Raw genomic sequence first — 16,024 nt, forward strand, 5'->3', positions numbered from 1 at the left:
AGATTGCAGGTTAGGAAGGCGGTGCTGAATTCGAGGGATTTGACTGAGACAAGGTGGGAGGAGGGGAAATTAGGAAACTGGAGAAATCTGAGTTCATCTCTTGTGGTTGGAGGGTTCCGAGGCAGAAGATGAGGCGCTCTTCCTCCAACCGTCATGTTGCTATGGTCTGGCGATGGAGGAGTCCAAGGACCTGCATGTTCTTGGTGGAGTGGGAGGGCGAGTTGAAGTGTTGAGCCATGGGGTGGTTGGGTTAGTTGGTCCGGGTGTCCCAGAGATGTTCTCTGAAACGTTCCGCAAGTAGGCGGCCTGTCTCCCCAAAGGAGTAGCCATGGGCACCCGCATGGGCCCCAGCTATGCCTGCCTCTTTGTAGGATATGTGGAACAGTCCATCTTCCGTAGCTACACTGGCACCAACCCGCACCTTTTCCTCCGCTACATTGATGACTGTATCAGCACTGCCTCGTGCTCCCACGAGGAGGTTGAACAGTTCATCCACTTTACCAACACCTTCCACCCCAACCTCAAATTCACCTGGACCGTCTCAGACTCCTCCCTCCCCTTCCTAGACCTTTCCATTTCTATCTCGGGCAACCGAATCAACACGGACATTTACTATAAACCGACCGACTCCCACAGCTACCTAGACTACACCTCCTCCCACCCTGCCCCCCTGTAAAAACGCCACCCCATATTCCCAATTCCTTCGTCTCCGCCGCATCTGCTCCCAGGAGGACCAGTTCCAATACCGTACAACCCAGATGGCCTCCTTCTTCAAAGACCGCAATTTCCCCCCAGACGTGATCGACGATGCCCTCCACCACATCTCCTCTACTTCCCGCTCCTCTGCCCTTGAGCCCTGCCCCTCCAACCACCGCCAGGACAGAACCCCACTGGTCCTCACCTACCACCCCATCAACCTCCATATAGAGCGTATCATCCGCTGTCATTTCCACCACCTCCAAACGGACCCCACCACCAGGGATATATTCCCCACCCCTTCCCTATCAGCGTTCCGAAAAGACCACTCCCTCCGTGACTCCCTCGTCAGGTCCACACCCCCCACCAACCCAACCTTCACTCCAGGCACCTTCCCCTGCAACCGCAAGAAATGCAAAACTTGCGCCCAACACCTCCCCCCTTACTTCCCTCCAAGGCCCCAAGGGATCCTTCCATATCCGCCACAAATTCACCTCCACCTCCACACACATCATTTATTGTATCCGCTGCACCCGATGTGGCCTCCTCTATATTGGGGAGACAGGCCGCCTACTTGCGGAACGTTTCAGAGAACACCTCTGGGACACCCGGACCAACCAACCCAACCACCCCGTGGCTCAACACTTCAACACCCCCTCCCACTCCACCAAGGACATGCAGGTCCTTGGACTCCTCCATCGCCAGACCATAGCAACACGACGGTTGGAGGAAGAGCGCCTCATCTTCTGCCTCGGAACCCTCCAACCACAAGGGATGAACTCAGATTTCTCCAGTTTCCTCATTTCCCCTCCCCCCACCTTGTCTCAGTCAAATCCCTCCAACTCAGCACCACCTTCCTAACCTGCAATCTTCTCCCTGACCTCTCCGCCCCCCACCCCACTCCGGCCTATCACCCTCACCTTGACCTCCTTCCACCTATAGCATTTCCAACGCTCCTCCCCTAAGTCCCTCCTCCCTACTTTTTATCTTAGCCTGCTGGACACACTTTCCTCATTCCTGAAGAAGGTCAATTCTCCTGTTCCTTGGATGCTGCCAGACCTGCTGCGCTTTTCCAGCAACACATTTTCAGCTGTGATCTCCAGCATCTGCAGTCCTCACTTTCTCCACCTTTAATATGTGGCAAGTTCCTCCATGGGCGCTGACCTCAAAGGGTCTTGGTTGCCATGCTGAGGGAAATTGGTTTCAGCGAAGTTATTGGATTTTATTCGCCTCATGGAAAGGAACACAAGTCTGGGGGCTGTTTCCCACTGGAAGGACTGCTTTAGGGATGGGCAGCCCAAATTGAACGCTGCAACACGGAGCCTGAGGGATCTCAAACTGGCAGGCAGCAAGAAATGCTGCAGAGCTCTCCCTTTAGGTTTTGTCCTCAAAATGGGGTCGCAGTGGGAGGATGGAAAATTTGGGAGGCACTGGCTCAAGGTTTTGTGCGTGTAGCGGTCAGATGGGGAACAGGAGCAGTGCAAACAGTGAATGGGAGGCACGAGCGGAGCCTTGGCCCCGCCTGCAGTCAGTGCCCGCCTACCCGGAGGGGAGCCCGTGGCTGTCAATCATTGCGGTTGCGGAGGAACGGCCCCCGTGTCTCGAGCCGACGTCACTGAGGCTACATGCCTGTGTTCGAAGGTGGAGCGGGGTCAGAGAGATTGTTACTGTCACACATAATCGGATACATTGAGCGAGATTGATACAGTGACACAAAACGGATACACCGAGAGAGGTTCATACATTGACTGACTCACTGATTCGCGCCGAACCTGGGGGCCATGGAGCGGCGTTGGCACCAGGACCAAGGCCAGGACACTGCCAGCAGCGAGAATGGCCATGCTAGCAGTCTGAGGAACGGCAGGAACCCGCAGGTAAGCACCGGCACACACGCTGCACACCCGGTCTCTTGACTGCTATTGCTGTTGGGGGAACTAAGGATGGTCGTCTGGAACTTTTTGCTTTCGCTTCATGAGGAGGTTGCGAAGAAAGAGACCAAATCGGCCTCGAATCGGCTTGAGATCTCGTCAGGAAAACCGGAGGAACGTCTTCGGCGATTTTCGTTTATGGCAATTTGCCTGCCACGTGGTTTGACATTTTTTTCTGTTGATAAATCAACAGCAACAAAATATTGTTTAGTGTGTAAGTATAGCCAGTTGCCCAAACTGAATATGAAAATGGAAAACCGATGCCTGCTTTAAATTTAGGAAGTACTCAACTGTCAGAGCTCTCGTTGCGCTCTGGGACTTATAGTATCACATCGCTTCGTTTTAAATCGATAATTGGAAATTATCTCTTAGCTGTGTGCACGTGGGATAGTATATGGTTAATTTGTCAGCGATCTACGCTGTTTGAAGTGTGAGAATACTTTATGGTCATTACTCGAGGTTGTAGTAGTGTAATATTTCCTCACCCTGCTGTATTTGCTTGCATTCAAATCCGTTGTGACAAGAAAGCTGATACAGATTTAATATAAGATAACATATCAGACGAATTGAAATATTCGGCGACAAGTTGCTGTAATATCGCAATCCTGACCAACTGTGTTAAGTTCAAACACGGTTAACAGTGCTGTACTGGTGGTGCAGTGGGTGTGGTGCGAGGGGTCACAAACCAGAAAGATTTTACTATTGTCCGTTATGTTGTTATGATCACAGTCAAGGTTAGGGATGGGTGACTTACTTTGTACAAGAAGAAATCCGACGAGTGTTTGAGATTCCTTTCTGCACTGACGAAGAGGGCAACTGTTTTCAAAATTAATATGGAGTCTTTTATGCCGCAGGAGGCCATTTGACCCATGGATTCTAGGCCAGCATCCCTGCAGAGTTATCCAGTAAGTCGCATTTGCCTTTCTCGATCCTCCAATCCCAGAAAGCTTATTACCTTAGAAAATAACCACTGATTTCAATTTCCACTATCCTTGTGAACAGTGCTCCCCAGGTCATTACAACTTGTTATATATTTTTAAAAAGTTATTCAGCAGTTACTTTCAAAGCCTTGTCTGATAGCACTACCTATTACTCATTCAATAACAGAAGTTTGGCTTCATGCTTATGTTTGGAATTTGATCATACATTTGAACATTTCAGTGTAGTAATTTTATAAATACTTTAATCACCGAAATATTGCATTCACTTTTGGCCACCCTCAGCAATGATATGGTGCACAAAACTTTGGAGAAGGTACAACTTGGAGCTTAAAGGACTACTCTTATGTGAATAGTACAGTGTTTTTATAGGGAGTTAACATGAAATGCTTTAGTTTTAGCATGCTTTTCATGAATTTACTGGTTTTTTTGTTTGATGTTGAGAAGGGTCAGGAAGTGAGGTCCATTCAAAACAGGATACATCTGGTTTGAACACAAACTTTATATCTGCTGCCACAGTTTGATATTTGTACCTAAACCTAATTTAAATGTAATATCTGCAATTAAAGTTCAAAGAAAGAGAACCAGTTTAAAGAGAAGTATCAGAGTAGGAAACCTGATATAGGAACGGAACTAGGCCATTGGTCTTTTGAGCCTGCTCCGCTATTTAAGAAGATCATGGCTGATCATTCAACTCCAACTACTCTGTTTGTACCGCTCTGTTCCAAGAACTATATCTACATAATTCTTGGAAGTCTTCAGTGTTTGACTTCAAATCTTCTGTGACAGGATTCCACAGCTCACCAATCTGGAGGAAGAAATTTAAAAAAACAAATTTCTCCTTATCTCTGATTTAAAAGCCATTGTGGATTCTAGTTGTGGATTCACCAGTCATTGAGAAGATCCTCCCTACTTCTACCCTCACTAATCCTGTTAATGAATCATAGGTTTCCGAGAGATTCCCCCTCATTATTCTAAACTCTGATGCATGTAGTCCTAACTGATTTAAACACTCCCTGTAAGTCAGTCCTGCCATCCAGCAATGAATCTGCTAAATCTTCTTTGCACCTCTCAATAGCCAGAACATCCGTCCTCCGATAAGGAGGCCAAACTGTACAGATTACTCCGAGTGGTTTTCCTAAGGATCTGTACAGTTGCAGCAAGACAACCCTGCTTCTGTACTTGAATCTTCTTGCTATGGAGGTTGTTTGCCTTCTCGAGCTTCTGCACCTGCATCCTTAGTTTCAATGACTGGTGTATGAGGACACCCAGGTCTCATTGCACCTCCATCATTCACAATCTTTCGCCATCCAGAAAATCTGCCTTCCTCACTTTGCTGTCAAAGTGGATTAACTCATATTTACCCTCGTACTGCATCTGCCATTTAACTTAATTTTTCCGTACCACACTGAGGTTCCTTGCATTCTCCTTATGGCTTACTGTCCATCGCACAGCTTTGTATCATCTGCATCTTATATAAGTCACGCTGCCATACTCTTACCAGATCATAAGGCTGCTCTCTCATGAGAGAAGGATTGTGGTGAATTAATCTGAGGGCCAGTATACTTCAGGTGAGGGGAGAGGATGAAAAGGAGAGTCTTTCATGGTAATCTCAGCTGGTGTGGAAACTTAACCCATGCTGTCAGCGTCACACTGCTTCACAAACCAACCATCCAACCCACTGAGCTCAACAGATCCCCACATATAGTGAATAGCTGGGGTCCAACTATTGATCCATGTGTGCCTCAAGAGTCACCACCTACCTGGGGATACAAATTCTGAAATCCTTTTAACCCTTGAAATCAAATATGCATACACACTATGAAAACAGCATGCCAGATGTTAAAATTTTTGCAACCTACTCACAGTATCTTGGCTGGTGTTGCACAGTGCAGCATTTGAAAATACTCATTCTGGACAGCCAGCTCTGTATTATGTGGTTGAGGAGCACTTTGAAATACAAGTCAGCATCTAGTGGTATGATTTAGACTTTGATTTTTTGGCAGCTGCATTTGCCTTTTAGTGTGACCTCATATGGAGCAAAAGACTCAAAGGAGCAACTTACAGGGATCCAAAAAGATCAGTAATTTTTTTTGTACCCTTGCATGGAAGGAGCAAATGTGGTTCTGTTTCTCACAAAGAGGCCAGGGTCCCAGTGTTTCCTTCCTTCCCGAATGCATTGTCTATCCCCCATCCCTCCTCCTCCAAATCCTTTTTGGGACTATTGCCATGGTCCCACCTCTGGTCTCCTGCCACTTTTGCCTAGCTATTGTCTGCTGTCCAAATGTAATTGACACTGTTCAGGTGGAGGTGGAGCTTAGTATCATAGAATATATAGTATAGAAGAAGCCCTTTGGCCAATCAGGCCTGTACCATCAAAAACACACTACTGCTTATACTTCCCCATTTTCTTGTACTAGGCCACAGCCTTGAATGTTATGACCAAGTATCATCTTAATACTTATTTAAAAATTGAGGTTTCTAGCCTTAACTACTCTCCCAGGCAATGTATTCTAGACCCTCACCATCCTCTCTGCCGAAATTCTGCTCAAAGCAAGCATAGAAGGTGTTGAGACGATGTGGGAAGGATATGTCATCATCTGCTATCTTGCTTGAATCTTTTTAGAACTTGTGTTGTCATTCAGTCCTTTACCATAGTCATCGGGGTCTGGGTCTCTAGTTTGGATCGGTATTGGTCCTTGGCCGTCTTAATGGCTCTGCAGAGGTCATACTTGGATTCATAGAACATAGAATAGTACAGCACAGAGCAGGCTCTTCAGCCCACAATGTTGTGCCGACCACTGATCCTCATGTATGCGCCCTCAAATTTCTGTGACCATATGCTTGTCCAGCAGTCTCTTAAATGTCCCCAATAACCTTGCTTCCACAACTGCCGCTGGCAACGCATTCCATGCTCTCTCAGCTCTGTGTAAAGAACCCCTCTATACTTTCCTCCAACCAGCTTAAAACTATGACCCCTCGTTAGCCATTTCTGCCCTGGGAAATAGTCTCTGGCTATCGACTCTATCTATGCCTCTCATTATCTTGTATACCCTCTCCTCCTCCTTTTCTCCATTGAAAAACGTCCGAGCTCAATCAACCTCTCTTCATAAGATAAGCCCTCCAGTCCAGGCAGCATCCTGGTAAACCTCCTCTGAACCCTCTCCAAAGCATCCACATCTTTCCTACAATAGGGCGACCAGAACTGGACGCAGTATTCTAAGTGCGGTCTAACCCAAGTTTTATAGAGCTGCAAGAAGATCTCACGACTGTTCAACTCAATCCCCATGTTAATGAAAGCCAAAACACCATATGCTTTCTTAACAACCCTGTCCACTTGGGTGGCCATTTTAAGGGATTTATGTACCTGCACCCCAAGATCCCTCTGTTCCTCCACACTGCCAAGAATCCTATCCTTAATCCTGTACTCAGCTTTCCAATTCGACCTTCCAAAATGCATCACCTCTCATTTATCCAGGTTGAACTCCATGTGCCACCTCTCAGCCCATCTCTGCATCTTGTCAATGTCCCGCTGCAGCCTACAACAGCCCTGTATACTGTCAACGACGCCTCCAACCTTTGTGTCGTCTGCAAACTTGCTGACCCATGCTTCAATCCCCTCATCCAAGTCATTAATAAAAATTACAAACGTTCCTTATATTTGAGTGGGTCTGATCTGAGGGCCTCACACCTGGTTTTTAGCAGGTTCTGTGTGTCCTGATTCATTCAGGGTTTCCTGTTGGGGAACACCCGGATTTACTTTCTCCGTATGCAGTCCTCCACACACTTGCTGATAAAGCCTGTGACGGTGGTAGTGTACTCACCCAAGGTGCCTCCTCCGACCAGCACTGGATCTGTATCTGTGAGGGGGTCTCCTGCTTGAGCTTTTGCCTGTAAACCGGGAGAAGAAGCTCAGCATTGTGGTCGGAGTTCCTGAAATGAGGGCGGGGGATGGAGTGGTAGGCATCCTTCACAGTGGTGTAGTACTGGTCTAAAATGTTCGGGCCTGTGGTGGGGCAGGTAATGTTCTGGTGGTACTTGAGCAACATCTTCCTTAGATTGGCTTGATTGAAGTCGCCAGTTACAACTCAGAGGGCCTCTGGGTGTTCCGTCTCCAGAGTGTTAGTGTTGGAGTACAGCACAACCAGAGCTTCCTCAACCTTTGCTTGTGGTGATATGTACTCAGCAGTTAGTATAGCAGCGGTAAATTCCCATGATAGCTAGAAGGGGCGGCATTTGGTGAGGAGTTCTAGGTTAGAGTTAAAGCCCCATTCTATGCAACTGGGGCCTCCGTTTCCTGACCCACAGGCCACAATCAATACTGGAGCCTACAGGAGTGTGTACTCAGCCCCCTACTGTACTCGCTGTATACCCATGACTGCGTTGCCAAATACCAGACTAATGCCATTTACAAGTTCACTGATGACACCACCATAGTCGGTCGAATCTCAGATGATGAAGAAACAGACTACAGACAGGAGGTGGAAGACCTGGAAAAATGGAACAACCTAGCTCTCAATGCCAGCAAAATCAAGGAACTCATTCTTGATTTTCGGTGGGATTTTACTCCTGTCCCCTTACACATTAACAGCACAGAGGTGGAAGGAATGGAGTGTCAAGCTCCTGGGAGTGGTCATCCCCAACAAGCTTTCTTGGACTCTTCGTGTGGACACACTGGTTACAAAGGCCCAACAATGTCTCTTCTTCCTCAGGCAGCAGCGAAAATTTGGCATGACAGCAAATACCCTTGCCAACTTTTATAGGTGGATCATGGAGAGCATTCTGTCTGGATGTACCACTATCTGGTGTGGCAACTGTACCATTCAAGATCAGAGAGTGGTGAACTCTGCCCGGACAATCACAAAGGCCAACCTCCCATCTATAGAATCCATCTACCAGGCCCGCTGTCAAGGATAGCATTCTCAAAGATCCATCCCACCCTGGTAATGTTTTTCTACAACCGCGGAGAATATACAGAAGCCTGAACACACACCAGCCAGTTTCATAATATTTTCCACCCAACTGTTGTTAGAATACTGAATGGACTCTCAAACTCTTACGTTCGCCTGTACCCGTGTTTTTGATTTTGCAACTGTTTACCTATTATTTACTATCTATGCTACTTAACTCTGTGATCTGCCTGTAATGCTCGCAAGACAAAGCTTTTCACTGTGCCTCGGTACATGTGACAATAAACTAAATTCAATTCAAAAGCCATTCCTTAAATCTCCTTTAAACCTCCTACTTTTCACCTGAAAATTGTGATGCCTTGTTATTGAGCTGTCGACTAAGGGGAACAGCTGTTTTCTATTTACCTTGTCCGTGCTATTCATAATTTTAGACACCACTGTCAGGGTGTGTGGTGCTGGAAAAGCACAGCAGATCAGGCAGCATCCGAAGGGCAGGAGAATCGACGTTTCGGGCAGGAGCCCTTCGACTCTGTAAGGTACCTGTCAATAAGAAAAGTTGTGCAGCAGAAGACCAAAGAAAATACGACCCAGGAAAATATACAGAGGGAAGTCTACACAGGAGAATCGACAGCTGGCTGGTTTTGAAACATGTTTTTTTTGTAAATCTTAATTAGGGTTTTTTTTATCAGACCAGTATTGTAGAGTGGGAGATAAAAGATTTAAGAGAAAGGAGTTATAAGTAGTTGTTTTAATGATCTCTTTTGGATTTAACGAATAAAATTGTTAATTTTTACTTTAAATAGTGAGATCTGGGATAGTTCTTTGCCTCTCAAAATTTAACAGATTATAGCGCGAGGTGAGCTTTTCTGTGTGTCATGTTTAAATTAGTAGAGGGATTTACTGTGTCGTAATACCAGTCCTTCTACCTTGGATCTGTGGACCAGCACTCTCAATATTCCTTTATTCCTCTGAGTTTCCTTGTATATTCCCATACATTGAGTACTACCTTGTCTTGTTCCTTTTTCCAAAATGCATCGCATTGCATTTGTCAGGGTTAAATTCCATCTGCCTCTGATCTGCCCATCTAATCAAGCTGTTTATTTCGTTCTGTAACGTAACACCGTCAACCACCTAACCAATCTGTGTCATCCACAAACGTACTTGTCATCCTCCCCCCACACATTCTCCTCTAAACCATTTATGAATATTGCAAGCAGTACTTTATTTGTGATATTTATAAATTACAGCGGTAATCTCTCTGGCACGCCATTGCGCACTGCTCTTCAGTTACACAAATATTCTACAACCGTCCTATCTCTAAGCCAACCTTGGATCCATCTTGCCAAGTTACCCTGAATCTCACAAGCTTTTACCTTCTTTATCAGTTTACCATGTGGACCTTGTCAAGGGCCTTGCCGAAATCCATATAACTTACATCAACTGCCCAACCCTCATCCAAACACCACCTTGTATTCTGCCAGATATGTTAGGCATGACCTCCCTCTGACAGGCCCATGCTGACTATGCCTATTTCAAACCTTGTCTCTTTAAATGGAGATTTACTTTCTTCAATAGTTTCCCTACCACTGATGTTGGACTCACCAGCCTGTAATTGCTGGTTTTTTTCTGCCAGTATGGTAAGGATAGACCAGAGCGCCATGGAAGCTCAGTGACTAGCACTGGTCCCTCAGCACCAGGGACCCGAGTTTGATTCTAGCCTTGGGTGAATATCTGTGTGGAGTCTGCATGTTCTCCCTGTGTCTATGTGGATTTCCTCCAGGTGTTCATGTATCCAAAGGTGGATTGCCCATGGTGTTCAGGGATGTGCAGGCTAGGTGGGTTAGCCATGGGAAGTGCAGTTTTAGAGGGATAGAGTAGAAAAGGTGGGTCTGGTGGGATGCTGCTCAGAGGGTCAGTGCCAAATGGCCAGCTGCCACACTGTCAGGATTCTAAGATTCCGTGACATTCTTGTAAAGTGGAACCACAACTTATACTCCAAACCTCTGAGCACCTTCCTTGTGGCCAGAGACAATTTAAAAATTTAGGTAATAGCCCCTGTAATTTCCAACATAGTCTCTTACAGTCACCTGGGATACAACTCATCAAGCCCTGGGGTTTTGTCCACTTTTAAATTTGGCAAAGCCTCCAATACCTCCTGACATCTCCTATCAATGTATTCAAGAACTTCACAGTCCATCGTCTCAAATTCTGTGCTTGTATCCTCCTTCTCCCAAGTAAAGACTGATGTGAAATAATCATTTAATACTCTACCAGTATTCTCTAGCTTAATGAACCAATTGCCTCCATGGTCCTACTCCTTCCCTTGTCATTCTCTTACCCTCGATATATTTGTCGAATATCTTGGGTATCTTCCTAATCTTGCCTGTTAGTGTTCTCTCTTTGCTCTCCTAATTGCTTTTGCTCCCTTTCTACCTGATATACTTCTCTCTTATTCTTTTTATCTAGTTCTGAAAACTCCTAGACATCCATCTACTCTTCCTCCATTCCCCATGTGCACCTTTTTGAATGCCTCCCAGTCTTCTGCTGTAGATCAACCCTCGAATAGCTGTCCCACTCTGTTTTGGCCAGACGTGCCTTATTTTAATAAAATCATCTGTTTTTCCCTAATCAAAAACCCTTTTTTGTGGACCATCTTTCTCCGTTTCCATAACAAAATTAAAGCCTATGTTGTTGTGATCGCTGTTATTAAAATGCACCCCCCACTGTCACCTTGAACATCTGGCCTTATTTCCCCAGAATTAAAGACGGTGCTGCATCATTCTTTGTAGGATCATTTTAATGGTGATGCCAAAAGCTCTCTTGAATACATTTCAAGAAATCTGTTCCCTCTAATCTCCCTTTATACTATGATTATCTCAATTAGTATTCAGGTATTTGAAATACCCTACTATAATGGCCATATTAATTTTACATCCCGTGTTGAATTGACTAGATATCTGTTACTCAGTTGCACGCTGACTGTTTGAGGACCTATAGTACAGTACTAACGGCTTCTTTGTTTAATTGAAAGTAGGGGATTAAACAGCCCAGTATTCTGCTAGTAAGTTGGAGAAAGCATAACACTTTGTTGGACATAAGCCTTTAGAAATACCTTCAGTTGTTTAGCAGGTAAAATGCTAGGTATTAAGTAGCAACCAAAACTCAGGAAATGCAACTTGAAATTACAGTGAACTAGTTCTGTCACTTGCTGTGACAGCCCCACTGTGCACATAAGCAGCATTGTGACAGAGTTCTACACTGCTACTGTGGGCTCTGTGGGGACTGTGAAGCGACAAGCTGCTGCCAGTTAAATGCAGCATTACTTGTGAGTACAATGGCATGGCCAATTAGACTCTACTGGCTGATATTGCCTTTTGGATAGTACCATGAACGTGCTGTGAACAGGCATCATGAATGTTCAGTTACTCTCTACATCTGTACCATGGGCCTATTATCACAACCTACGTTCACAGTTGGAGTTTCTGCATTGCCTTGAGCTCAGGTCACCAGTGTGTCCATTTGACTGTGCAAGCAGTGGCAGGTAGGCACAGAATACCTCTCATACCTCCCCACGTTGCTCCTTCAGTTGTGTCCATACACGCAGCTGCAAATCAAAATAATTGGCACAAGGGATGAAAGAGAATAAAAATAAATATAAATGCTGGCCAGCAATAACTTCAAAATTGCTGCAAGATTCTACTCCTTATTACCCAATCTACTCAGAACCCAGTTATTGTTTGCTAAGTTTGCTTGCTTTTTGGTTCATAGAAAGGATGGAAGCAAATGTAAGAAGGTATGCTCTCATAGAATCATGGACTGGTTGCAACACTGGAGACCATTCATCCCATTGTATGTTCCAACTTTTTGCAGGAGTTGCTCTGATGGTCTTACTCTATCCTCCTATCCCCACAGCTTTACAATCTGTCTCCTCTGATAGCTATCCAATTCTTGTGAAACCCATAAATGAATCTGTCTCAAACAGTGCATTCCATATCCTAACCATTTCTTGCATAAGAGAACTTTTCCGATGAACACGTTGCTAGCATGCTTTCCTTACATTTGTGCTTTGTGTTCCTTTTTGTAAAGCCCCTGCGCTTATAACTACTTTCTCAATCTGTCCTGCTACCTTAAATGATTAATACACTCTTTTAGTCTCAACAGTAAGCTTCCTTCAACTGGTCTTTTACATTTGCACATCAGGAAATCAGCAGTTACAAAAATCTGTTTTCATTTCCTGTTCCTAATGCCCAGAAACTTGATCAAGAAAATTCTGGCTACCCCAGAGAGTGTGGCTGCGGATGGGGGAGTGGTGTTGGACAGGTTTGGGGGGGCAGGTGGGGGGGGAGCGGGCGGAGGTGGTGGGTGGGGTGGGGGCTTGCGTGCGGTGTGCCTAGTCTCCTGAACGGGTAGCAGACTGAACAGAAAACTCCGAGCCCCAGAAGAAAGGCATTGAATCAATTAACCAAATAATCAATTATCTGAATGAAATAATGCCCGCCCACCTCGTTCGGATAATCAAGGTTCCTCTGTAAATGGTGATTTAAAACACTCTCTTTCAGTAAGGAGAAGGAGGAGAGAATAGGTTTGATTAGAAAATAGTAAAACTTAAAACTTAAGGAAGTAAAAATAGGAAGAAAATGAGATGAGGAATTATAGGGTTTAAATGAAGTTATTTTGTTAGCTTAAGGTTAATACAATAATAAAACTGTTCCTGGTAAGTCAGGTAGTCTGCCCATTCTCTGGGATGGATAGGAAGATTTCGATGCGTGAAAGATCTCCTTTCCTAAAGCCCAGTTGAGTTTCAAGGAAAGTTCAGTGACAACAAGAACATAATGAGTTGATTTTGTTGTCAACCAGTTCGTATTGGGACTGTTTCTACTCCAATAATTTTGAAAAATGCACATTTCTAAAGTAATAAAGCAGAGGGCACTGATTTATAGCTAAGGCATAAAACTTTAACTAATCCCTCTAGTTTATAGTTAATAATTCAAAATAATGTTACAGTAAGGTATGGCAGGAGACGATGGCTAAGTGGAATGCTCATTCTTTGGCATATGGGCACTGGTGGATATTTCTCATGATTCAGGTGAACTCGTGCAGGAAGTGTCACTGCGCAAGTTTGAACTCTGGGTTTCAACAGTGGCTGTGAAAATGTATATAGGGTATGAGCAGGTAGGGAAAGAGTTATGTTTTGAGTTTTGTGAAACAAAAGGTTCAGCTCGCATGTCTCAGATAAGAATGTGCAGGAAACAAAGAGGTACTAGAGGCAAGGGTAGTTGGTTAACAAGGTGGAAAAGCATTCATTATGTAGAGCAATTTACCAAGATGAAGAAGCATTCAGTATGTAAAGTCAGTTAACAAGGCTAAGAACAATCATTGTGCAACAGTAGATGACTTAATCTTTACTATTGATGCTCGCTGATTGATTGGGTGACCATTACAATATGTATGTTGCTTTATCTGGATGCCCCTCCCTATAAAATGACTGTATAATTCATTAAGAAACTGCTATTCGAGAAAAGACCGAGAACTCATGTCTCTGTGCACATGGGCGATCCTTCTCTCTCCCTCCAGGGCCCGGAACAAAGATGAAGGAGGTAAAGCCATACTGTGTCTCTTGAGTGTTTTGCTTCGACTGATATAGGGATAGGGAAACAGGATGACAGCTGGACTCTAGTATGTTTCTGAGGCAGAGAACAAATTGGTTAACACTTCAGGTGGTTACACAACAAATTAAGAACATGCAGACAAATGGGGAATAGGTATTGCTAAGCAGTCCTAAAGAAATGTGGAGGTAACAGTCAAGTCCCAAATGTCCTGCTCACTAACTAGTTTTTAGTTCTGGATATTGGTCAGGGCATTGATTCCTTGGAGATGTACAGCAATAGTCAAGCCTACGACAACATGGGTGGACTAGATGTATGTATGGAAAGAAGTGTGGACGAGCAATACTATTTGGGGAATAGACAAAGCATTTCTTTGGCTATCAGGGTTACTCTGTAAGACCATATGAAATAGGAGATGAAGTTGGTCTATTGATCCACCATTTGATCATGGTTGATTTCATCTATTTCTGAATCCTCTTCTGCTATATCTTGAATATGGAGTCAGATTCATTGCCAAATTCATAGACATAAAACAAGTCTTGAACACTCAATTCACGCAATAAATAAAATATCTTATTTAGAATGATTTCCTTGAGCAGCTTGACAGCTGAGAAGATGTGTGGTTAAAACAATGAAGCAAACTTGTATGGCGAACCATGAATAATACATGATCAAAGCTTTCATACTTAAAGCACTAATCAAAACTTAGGAAAAGATATTTGCTATTTTTTTCCCCCCCTAGACCTAGTGTCCCAAGAATGAGAAAACAGTAACGCAATGACTTTGAAAGTACCTGCAATATCAGCAAAGGCAGTTCTGAGTGTGGAGCTGTTACATTAGGATGGTACGTTGCCTCCCTGCTGCTACAGTCATGGAGGTGACAGAACAACTGCAAGTCCTTCTGGTGTGAAGGACAAACAGCCAGAGGTTATGGTGCAAGTTGGTACTAACATTATAGGTAGGTTGGGGGATATGGTCCTGCAGTTGGAATTTAGGGAGCTAAGTAGAAAATTAACAAAGTGAACCTCAAAGAAGTAATTTCCAGATTACTAAGTGCAACCTGAAAGTGAGTCAAGATCTAAAGAGGTAAAACAGATTGATGCATGGATGGAAAGATAGTGCAGGAAAGAAGGCATAAGATTCCTGGAACACTGGGACTGGCTCTGGGCGTGCTGGTACTTGGATAATCCAGATAGCTTACATCTGAGAGTCTGGACTGAGTTCCATGCAGGACATTTTGCTCGTGCTATTGGAGAGAGTTTAAACTACACAGGGATGTGGGAACCAGAAGAGAATATTACCAGGGTGCATGAAATGCTTGAAGAGCAGATTGCAATAAGATAAAGAATTGTGAAGGAAAGAGTCAGAGTAAGTGAGCAAGTGAGTAGTCTGTTCTAAATTGGAGCTGCACTGTACATATGTGAATTCAGAGTTAGTAAGATTGGAGTGTTATGAGCATAGATTATTGTAAGATTATGATGTGACAATAATTGAAATCTTGCCCGAGGAATGGTCTTTCTGGGTGTTAAATATTCCTGGTTATAAGATGTTGAGAAAAATCAGAAAGGAAAAAAAGAGAGGAGGTTGGGAAGTGTTTTTGGCTAAGGGGTGCACTGCAGTACTGAAAAAAGAGAACGTTTCTGAGGCTGCTTGACAGAATTGATTTGACTAGAGCTAAGGAATACAAAGGACTCAGTTACATTGCTCAGTATAATATACAGACCTCCAACTAGTGGGAAGGGTATAGAGGATCAAATCTGCAAAGAAATTACAGACACTTGTAAAGATCATAAAGTAGTTCTAATGCGAAACTTAAACTGTTCGCTATCATCTGGTATTGATTGTAACGTAAGGGGCAGCAAGGGATGAGCATTCCTAGATTGTGTTCATAAAGGTCACCTGCAGCAGAATGTGTCCAGTCCAACAAGAAATGGACTGCTAAACCT

At 44.3% G+C, this 16,024-nt stretch overlaps 1 protein-coding gene across 2 annotated transcripts in view; it reads left to right on the plus strand.

Moving 5' to 3' along the window:
- The first annotated feature begins 2,285 nt into the window (after positions 1–2,285).
- The window catches only part of fam241a (family with sequence similarity 241 member A), a 38,700-nt gene continuing 24,961 nt past the window's right edge, over positions 2,286–16,024 (plus strand). For both annotated transcript variants that reach the window (XM_072583182.1, XM_072583266.1), the window contains exon 1: positions 2,286–2,570. In XM_072583182.1, coding sequence (XP_072439283.1) covers positions 2,478–2,570 — 93 coding nt within the window. In that variant the 5' untranslated portion in view covers positions 2,286–2,477. The remainder of the gene's footprint in view (positions 2,571–16,024) is intronic.

The sequence above is a fragment of the Chiloscyllium punctatum genome, chromosome 1, assembly GCF_047496795.1.
Source record: "Chiloscyllium punctatum isolate Juve2018m chromosome 1, sChiPun1.3, whole genome shotgun sequence".
Classification (NCBI taxonomy): domain Eukaryota; kingdom Metazoa; phylum Chordata; class Chondrichthyes; order Orectolobiformes; family Hemiscylliidae; genus Chiloscyllium; species Chiloscyllium punctatum.